The 9,971-nt window shown below is 40.6% G+C and overlaps 1 protein-coding gene across 3 annotated transcripts; it reads left to right on the top strand.

Annotated features, from left to right (window-relative positions):
* The first annotated feature begins 4,093 nt into the window (after positions 1 to 4,093).
* On the top strand, positions 4,094 to 7,912 carry LOC147607979 (cation/H(+) antiporter 18-like). 3 transcript variants are annotated; one of them, XM_086789967.1, is made up of 3 exons: positions 4,094 to 4,265; positions 4,959 to 5,960; positions 6,040 to 7,912. In XM_086789967.1, the coding sequence occupies exons 1-3, from the start codon at positions 4,251 to 4,253 to the stop codon at positions 7,225 to 7,227; spliced, it is 2,205 nt and encodes a 734-aa protein (XP_086646093.1). In that variant the 5' UTR covers positions 4,094 to 4,250; the 3' UTR covers positions 7,228 to 7,912. The 3 variants fall into 3 exon arrangements, with proteins under 3 accessions (XP_086646093.1, XP_086646092.1, XP_086646094.1); XM_086789966.1 differs by having other exon boundaries at positions 4,097 to 4,393; XM_086789968.1 differs by lacking the exon at positions 4,094 to 4,265 and adding an exon at positions 4,415 to 4,860.
* Positions 7,913 to 9,971: the final 2,059 nt, after the last annotated feature.

The following is a 9,971-nucleotide window of genomic DNA, read 5'->3' as shown; positions in this document are numbered from 1 at the left end:
ACATTAAATATCTATATTCCCAAAAACAATTTATATAGACGTTTTTTTTAACTACCCTTTGAGCACACATGTATGTAGACCTATTTTTTACTACCTTTTAAGCACATGTGAGCACATGGACTTTTTCTTAAAAGTGAAGTCCCTGTGACTTCTAGTCTCAAGAAATGATTTTTTTTTATTTTTGATTTTAAATCTTATGATTTTCTTGGTCATGCAAGAATTTAACATTGATCTCTTGTACATTTGATGCATTCCTTAAGACATGCAAGGCTTGATGATTTTTCTATGACTTTCATGTTACTACATTGGCTAATCAATCATGTGACATTGTCAACACCATCTTCTATAATATTTTTTTAAAAAAAAGAAGTTATCATTTTTGTCATCTATTACAATGCATGTGACATATTCAAATCTAAGGAAAAATCTATTATGACAACGAAATGAGGACAACTAAGTCCATTCGTCAAAAGTTTTGAATGGACTTTGTATAGGGTTAAATTAAGTTAAAACCATTACTCATGAACGTGACATTCCATATAGCAGCGAGAAGGTAAAGATATTAGCTAGGGAATATGCTAGTTAAGTAGTTAATTCTGATTTTTTACCACCAACAATGTTATTTTGAATAAATGGATATATACACTAATGGATTCACATTGATCTATGGTGGTTTTTCATTTAGATGTATTTTGATATGGTGCCTAGTTGCTTTTCACATACCTTTAAAAAATGAGGAAAAAAAGATGATATGAGTAGGGCATGGTATCGTTTTTCATTTAGATGTATTTTGATATGGTGCCTAGTTGCTTTTCACATACCTTTGAAAAATGAGGAAAAAAAAGATATGAGTAGGGCATGGTATGGTGAGAGGAACTCTAACAAAAGTAATATAAGGGCATAGGTGTAAGGTAAAAGGTGGAGAGACTCTCCATTATGTAGGCTAGCCAATCTTTATAATGACCTTACATTTCTCAAAAAAAAAAGAATCATATTATGATTTTGGTACATGTATTAATTTAAACAATGGCATTGATATGAGATGTTACCTAACATGGACGAGACTTTAACCTTGCTGTTGAAAGTGATCCTTGTTATACCCTTGAGCTTTGTGCATATATATTATACCTTGAAGCTCTCTGCTTATAAGGGGACACTTTTCATTCATAAGGGAATCAAAGGAAGAAAATAATAAGGGGTCATAGATTAAGTGAATCGCCTTTGTACTCTAAAGTCTTTGCATAGTACCACAACATAGACAGAGCTTGAGAAATACATTATGACTTTGAGAACTTTAGTGGGTGGTTTTTAAGCCTCGTAGTTGTATGCACAATTTTGATTCCATTATAAACCAAACCCTCTCGAACATAATGCAACATACTAAATCTATTGATGAGATTGCCACATTAGTTAAAAATTAAGGAATGACTTTCGAATTTTGCTTCATATCGATTTCAAATTTCACTTTATTAAAACCCTAGAAATATATACATAGGCTGGTATTTAAAGGAAAATTATTTACTCTTTAAATAAAGATTATCGTTTTTGGTCGAAACACGGATTTTTTTGGCTCTAAAATCTTTGAAAATAAATATGTACATATAATTATATGGAAACAATAACTGTTTTAGTTAAACTCATCTCTTATTTACATATTCCTAGGTGTATTTCCAACACACACACAAATGGCATAAGTGAGAGAGTGCATCAAAGCAATTCTGTTTTTGTATTAGTGGGTATTTTTCAACATGAGAGGGGTTTATTTTACCTCCAATGCCTAAAGGTTCTCTAGAAACTCTATTTAAAGCTAAATATAGTGGGTGGTGATTTGCATCCACCATTTTAGAATGGCATGAACCATGGTGGTGATTTGCATCTACCATTTTAGAATGGCATGAACCATGGTGGGCAATGATTTGACTTCATTTCTATGTCTCATACAAGTAAGTCTTCAGAGAGCACAAGCTTGAGTAGAATTTTCAAGGCCTTTGTCCCCTTTTGTTTTAGCACACGTCGACATTTTTAATCCTCTGTATGCAAGCACATTTTAGTATATAATCCCATATGCAAGCACATTTAGGCACTTGATGTAGTAGTGTTCATAGAATATATGCAAACTATGTACAGTGGATCTACATCATTTTTGTTTTTACTTACGAATAATAATTTCTCAATTTTGAAAATATGTATAAAATTCATAGCATTTTAGTTATATTTTTCCCTTGCGACAAAAACCTTCAAAACTTCTATAGAAAAGTGTTATTTTTATGAACACTAGATATGCAAGCACGTAATTTAACATTTTATGCTTTATTTTCCTTAACATTTCTCTCTTTGAAAGCACATGTTAGCACCAAAAGCTTGCATATCTCATGCCTACATATTCAGACAATACCTCTATTAATTAATTAGATAGGCCTTAACGGGTTGACTAATTAATTAAAACCTTAGTGTTGCCTAAAGTTTTGTAAATCCACATCTAGTACTCTCTCTCTCTCTCTCTCTCTCTCTCTCTCTCTCTCTGTCTCTCTCACACACACACACACACACACACACACACATGTACAGATTAAAGCAATGTCATAGTACCTTAAACATCAATCAGTGATTAAATATCTCATTAAACATCTCTCTCAAACCTAGATTAAAGAAATGCATAGTTCATTAAACATCACTTGATTAAACATCTCATTGCCTTCATTGACCAGTTCTCTCTCTTGCATACAACCAAGTCTCTCTCTCACAGACAGAAGGCAGTGTGCCTCAAGGAAAAAAAAGGATGTAACTCAACTATTTATTGAACGAGTGGATGAATCCAAAAAGTACAACTAGTTCTTTTTTTTGGGACCAATATAAATATACTTATATACCAAAAGCAGTTACATCTCAAATGCTAACTTGGCAGCCCTCAAACCCCATTCAACAAGTTACAAATCAAATCTCATCTCTCATCTTCAAATACAAAGGAAGAGTTTTCCCAAGATATATGAAATCCCAGCTGAATGCAGGCTTCAATCAAAACCTCAGAAGTGTAACCTTTAGGTGACTAGTTCTCAAAGTACAACTAGTTGTTGTTTTAAAAATATATATATGGCTTGTATCTTGTTGGGTTATCAAATATATTGGGAGCACTCTAGGTTTTTGATGGAGAAGGAGAGATGGGATTTCCTTTGTAAGATTTTAAATGAAGTGAAAAGTGATAAGTAGAGGACTGTAGGGAAGTTCAGTTTTTTACTTTTTGTACTCTTTTGTATTGATCCCAAATATATATATATATATATATGGGTCTTAAAGTCATATCACTTAAGGTTGGGTCTCACTCTAGGGTAAAGTTCCCCTTTCAACTAATTAATTAATGTAAAAAACGTTAAGGACCCATATATTATTAGCCCATTTTATTGAGGCTATCCACCCACTGTTTTTTTTGGGGGAGAGAGATTTATTATATTATATCCACCCAAACATTTATTATATTATATCCAATCAAAGTTTTAAGGTCAAAGAGCTAAATTGTTCCTATCCTGTCTAGTTTGAAGAATAGTTGAATGCATTTGCTTTGGCTGATTGACGTCCTGACAGTCAACCTCAAGGGCGTTACGTTGGAGAGTTCTCTCCGTCTCAAAGCCTGTGCAATTTGCTACGCTAGGCAGGCGCAAATCGAGAAAACACACACACACTGTACACACAATATCTTACTCTCTCTCTCGTGTACACTCTCTCTCTCTCTCTCTCTCTCTCGTGTACACACACTCTCTCCCTCTCTCTCTCTCTCTCTCTCCACACACTCGCACTCTCTCTAGTGTCTCTCACACACTCTCTCTCTCTCTCTCTCTACACACGCACACTCTCTCTCTCTGTCACACTCGCACCGCACACCAATTTATTCCAATTCTCCGGCACAAGTGTCTCTCTCTCTCTCTCTCTCTCTCTAGACACACACACACTCTCTCTGTGTGTGTAAATATATATAAGTTCTGTAGGTGGAAGTGACAGAAGAGGATTCCCAAGTTCGCCCCCTTCTCTCTCCATGAGTACTGCTCTCTCTCTCTCTCTCTCCTCTATAAATACTCCTGCAATCCTCTTAACTAGAAGTAAATCAAGTTCTCTCTCTGTTACACACTCTCTCTCTCTCTCTCTCTCTCTCTCTCTCTCTCTTATTCCTACAGGCATTTCATCTGGTATTGGGTTGACTGGCAGCATGCCTTCCAACACCAGCATCCCATGCTACCCTGCTAGAGAGGCTGTCTCCAATGGAGTTTTGCAAGGTGACAACCCAACCCACTTTGCATTACCCCTCCTCATCATCCAAATTGCCTTTGTCTTGGTCCTCACCAGGACCATGGCTTTCCTCATTAAACCTTTCCGCCAACCTAGAGTGCTTGCAGAAGTCATTGTAAGCTCCTCCTGTCTATGTTCATCTCCCATCTTTTTTGTGTGTGTGTGAAAGAGAGATTTTATGTAATATTTCATTGTAGACATCCATCACGTCCAGCGGATGTAGCTAAACCCGGGTCTGTATCCCGGGATGTATGTCCAGGGGATGTAGCTAGCAGGGTTTGAACCCCGGATCCACATCCCATATATCCCCGTCGTAAGGCCCGATTTCCACCCAAAGCTGAATTTCCAACTGGTTGCAACTTGGAGAGTGTTGAAATGCAAGAAGACAAAACTTTCAGAGCCCTTTTGTGGTTGTGAAGAGAGCACATGAGATTCAGAGCCCTTTTGTGGTTGTGAAGAGAGCACATAGGATTTTGAACTACTCAGCTCGCAACCCGCCGTCACCAGTTTTGCAGCGCGTAGAAATTGGCCCTAAAAGAATGCCTTCACCATTGGGCTATCCACCAGCAGACAGCTCTCAATGTGAATGTCTACAATAGATCCATTGTGAAGTAATCTCTACATTTGATATGGTACTTTTCAGTGATGAGTTTTTTATTTAAATTTTGGATATTTTTCAGGGAGGGGTGCTTCTTGGCCCATCTGGTTTGGGGAGAAACAAAGCCTACATGGAAGCAATCTTCCCCAAGCAGAGCCTCACAACCATTGACACTGTTTCCACTCTTGGTCTGCTCTTCTTCTTGTTCATGGTAGGCTTGGAGCTTGATTTGAAAGAGATCCGGAAAAGTGGCAAGACCGCCCTTCTCACTGCACTGTCCGGCATCGCTGTGCCCTTCATAGCTGGCATTGGTGTCTGCAGCCTCCTCCATCAAACCCTCTCTCTTAAAGCAAAGTTTGCACCCTTGGTTGTTTTCATGGGGGTCCCCATATCCATAACTGCATTCCCTGTGCTTGTCAGAATCATGGCAGAGAGAAAACTTCTTACCACAGAGCTTGGCAAGATAGTCATCCCTGCTGCGGCCATCAATGATGTATGTGCATGGACCCTGCTCGCAGTTGGAGTTGCTTTATCTGGCCCAAGCAAAAGCCTTGCCATTCCTGCCTATGTGTTGCTATGTGGTGTCGGGTTTGTTCTATGCATGCTCTTTGTTGTGAGGAAGGTCATGGAACGGATTGCACGTAGAGCGAGCGGGCAGGGGAGTGTGAGTGAGATTTATGTATGTGTGACCATGATGGGGGTGTTGGTGGCCGGGTTTACGACAGATGCCATTGGCATACACCCTCTGTTCGGAGCTTTTGTGTTTGGGATGATGGTCCCTAAGGAGGGAAAATTTGCCCAAATGCTGATTGAGAAGATTGAGGACTTAGTGACAGTGCTCATGCTACCTCTTTTCTTTGCTTCTAGTGGGCTGAAGACCAACCTTGGAAGCATCAACAGTGCAAGGTCGGTTGGGCTTCTTGTTCTCCTTGTGTGCACAGCCACCATTGGCAAGGTCTCTTCAACGGTTGTGGCGGCGTTGTTGCTGAAAATGAATCTGCACAAGGCGTTTGCATTCGGCTTTCTGATGAACACCAAGGGTCTGGTGGAGCTCATTGTGTTGAACATTGGGAAAGACCTTGGGGTAACTCTATGCTCAAGTAGTTAATATTCTAGGAAAATCCCTTGCCTTTTGGAGGCTGAGTAGTGTACTCTGATTGCAGGTTTTTGATGATCAGACCTTCGCCATACTGGTACTGATGTGTCTGATTATACTGTTCTTCACAACGCCGGCAGTGATGGCGTTGTACAAGCCAGCAAGGAATCCAGTCCCATATATTAACAAAAAGCTAGAGGGCAGCAAAATCAAGAAGGATGAGCTCCGTGTTCTCGCATGCGTACATGGGACAAAGAGCATCCCAGCTCTGCTAAATCTAGTAGAGGCATGCAGGGGCACAAAGAAGAGGCCCCTAAAGCTTTTTGCCATGCATTTGATTGAGCTTTCAGGCCGGACATCAACCATCATGAGCTTGAGCCGGCGGGCTCGAGTCGACAGCACCCTGCCATCGTCCGATGAAGACAATATCTTTGTAGCTTTTGAAGCTTATGGAAGGTTCACCAAGGTGCCTGTTAGGCTATTGAGTGCAGTCTCGGACCTGGGTGATATGCATGATGATGTGTGTAACACAGCTGCAGAGAGGAGGGCAACCATCATCATATTGGCATTCAATTTCTATCAAAGGGATGATGGGTCTATTGAACACATCAACCAAGGGTTCAGGACAGTTAATCAGAGGGTTTTGCACCATGCCCCTTGTTCTGTTGGCATCCTTGTTGATAGAGGGCTATGGGGGTCAGCTCAGCTCTCTGAAACCTCCACTCCTCACAAAGTTGCCTTGCTTTTCTTTGGTGGGCCAGATGATAGAGAAGCCTTTGCTTTTGCTTTTCGCCTCGCGGAGCACCCCAATGTGAGGCTCTTTGTGATGAGATTTCTCCCTGGTGGAGAAAAGCAGGGTGATTTTGAATGCGTGATTAACATTACTGATCATAAAACACAGTTAGAAGAAGCCAAAGAGAAGGATAAGAAGCTTGATGAAGGGAGCCTGGCTGCAGTGAAGGGACTCAAAGGGGACATGAAAGAGAATCCATGGCAATCTATATTCTATGAGGAGCATGTGTATCACAACAATCCAATGGATGCAGTTGTGGAGATGGCCAAATCAAGTGATTTTTCATTGGTGTTGGTAGGGAGGGGGGGTCACTCTTCACTAGTGTTGAGTGGTCCTATGGAGAAGCATGCAGAAAACAGTGAATTGGGTATGGTGGGTGATGCGTTGGCTAGTGCAGGTGGTGATATCAGGGCCTCTATTCTAGTAATTCAACAACACAACTCTACCTCGAAATTGAATTGATGTCCATCCCTCTCCTCCTCTCCCCCCCTCCTCCTCCTCCTCCTCCTCCTCCCCCCCCTCCCCCTCCCCCTCCTCCTGCTCCCCCTCTCGCTTCTCCTCCTCCTCCTCCTCCAAATTTAATTGATACACCCTACGTCCCTCCCTATTTTCCACCTCCACCTCCTTCCTAGCTCTCCTCCACCTCCACCTCCACCTCCCCTTCCCCTTCCCCTTCCTCCCCTCCCTCCCTCCCCTCAACCTCCCCCTCCCTTTGTTCTTCAACCTCCTCCTCCTCTCCCTCCACTTCCTCCTCCTTCGGCGCCTTCTGCTCCTCCTCCAAATTTAATTGATACACCCCCTCCACCTCCCCTTACCCCTCCCTTCGCTCCATCTCTCCCTCCCTCTCCTCAACCTCCCCCTCCCTTTGTTCTTCAACCCCCTCCTCCTCCTCTCTCCCTCCACTTCCTCCTCCTCCTCCTCCTCCTCTCTCCTCTCTCCCTCCACTTCCTCCTTGTCCGGCGCCTTCTCCCTCCCTTCGTTCCTCATCCAATTACAAGGAGACACAGAGTGGTTGACAGCTGTCAAGACAGGTCTATTGTACATAATCCGTTGGAACATGGTGTAAATAATCTCCAAAAAGCACACCAATCTTCCTCGACTATGTAGCCTTTTAGTGGAGTGAATAAAAAATAAGTAATTAACACAATGATTTTGTGTTGTAGAAGTAGCACAATTGGGTTAAGTGTGATGTCCTATGTTTTAAAAAGATGTGATTAACTATTTAAGTGACACATGAACACAAAAAATCATTCTTTGGAAGTGAAATGTTTGTGTTTGTCCATTGGAACATATTCTATTTCCTTTTTTTTTGAATGCATATATGTGATTTAGACACCCATTATAAATTTACAATTTATAAATGTATAGGTGGTTCCCATGGGTGGTTGTCACAGAGGCAAGGGTCAAACCTAGGTTCTCACCTAGAGACCTTCTCCCCCTTAACAACTAAGTTGCGCGCCTGTGAGTCGGAACACATTTTTCCTCTCACGTTCCTCATGTATTCTTTAAATTTGTACTAGGCATGCTAAATTCCTACATAATTTTCTTTCTTTGGCATAGTCTTTGATTTTGTATGTAAATTGACAATTCATTGGCAAGTGACCAATATAAGGGCATTTACACCTGGATCCCCTAAGTTTTCTCATTGCCGTGGACTAGGGTGGTGTATTTATGAATTATTTTCCATGTCAACCACCTTTGTTCTTAGACACAAGACACATGTTGATAAACAAATGAGACATGATAATAAACGAAAGTATGCTTATCATCAATATAGCATGCCAACTCTCACTCACACTAGCATGCAATTTGTTATATAGTGCAAGACACATGTTGATAAACAAATGAGACATGATAATAAACGAAAGTATGCTTATCATCAATATAGCATGCCAACTCTCACTCACACTAGCATGCAATTTGTTATATAGTGCAAGACACATGTTGATAAACAAATGAGACATGATAATAAAGGAAAGTATGCAATTTTGTTATTTACCCATGTTGTTATATAGTCACTTATGAGACAATTGTCCTTACCCATGTTGTTATATAGTCACTTATGAGACAATTGTCCTTACGCCATAGGCTACAAGTGAAGATTCAAAATCAAAGATATCAAAAAGGTATACAAGTTGTCCTATACAAGTGACTTATATAGTCACTTACTCCTAGGGCTATTTACACATGGGCTGCCCATAAACCCAAGTCCTATGTCCCAAATTATGTGCTTAGGCCCTCATCCTACATATACATGTGTAATACATCCAAGCCCATAATTTCCTACATTACGAACCATCTCCTCCTACAATGATTTCGTCCTCGAAATCAAAGGGTGGTCGTGCAAGAAATCAAAACTGGTTTCATCTTGAAACCTATACGATGGATCCACGGACATCTTCTTGAGTGTAGGAGTTCTTGCACAAGATCATGAAGCCTCAAATCAGCCCATAGAGCAATGCATCTCCGGAAAAGCTCAAATCTCCATGAATAGTATCCAAATTTGCATGGCGATATGAGAGGGAAACTTGTCCATGAGAGTGTGCGATTAACACATGGCTGAAAATTGCATATAATGCTCTCACTTGATCTCAAACACGTGTCCCATGTATGCACATACTTCTTACGAAGCTTCAAAACGACTTCCCAAAACCAACTATGAGGTCTTCAAATCTATGAGTCCAAGAACTTCAAATCTATGAGTCCAAGAATTTCTAGCATTTACATTTACCTCCCAAATCCACCATACGATGCTTCCACAAATTCTTCATAGTTTTCTTTGGCATAAGTGGTTATACCAAGGAACCTTGCATGGATCACATAGCCTCCAAAATCAAATGGAAATTGGGCATCACCATAATAAAAAATGTAGTCTCTGGGTCAAATGGAATCGGGCATCATAAAAAATGTAGCTATCAATGTATCCTCCCAGTTCAAATGGATACCCTCCACGTGCACAATGCTCCCATAGGATAAATGTGTAATGACTTGGATCAATTACATATCCCAGTAGATCCTTGCTTACATCCTCTATCACAGTGCTACCTACAATGCTCCCATAGGATAAATGTGTAATGACTTGGATCAATTACATATCCCAATAGATCCTTGCTTACATCCTTTATCACAGTGCTACCCGGGTTGAAGGGAAAACTCAAAAACCCATCCCATAGTAATGATCCTCATTGACATCCACAATGTCACGA

This window comes from Cibotium barometz, chromosome 54, assembly GCF_041138505.1.
Source record: "Cibotium barometz isolate CiBa-2024 chromosome 54, ASM4113850v1, whole genome shotgun sequence".
Taxonomy (NCBI): domain Eukaryota; kingdom Viridiplantae; phylum Streptophyta; class Polypodiopsida; order Cyatheales; family Cibotiaceae; genus Cibotium; species Cibotium barometz.
This window is presented reverse-complemented; position numbering and strand designations above follow the sequence as displayed.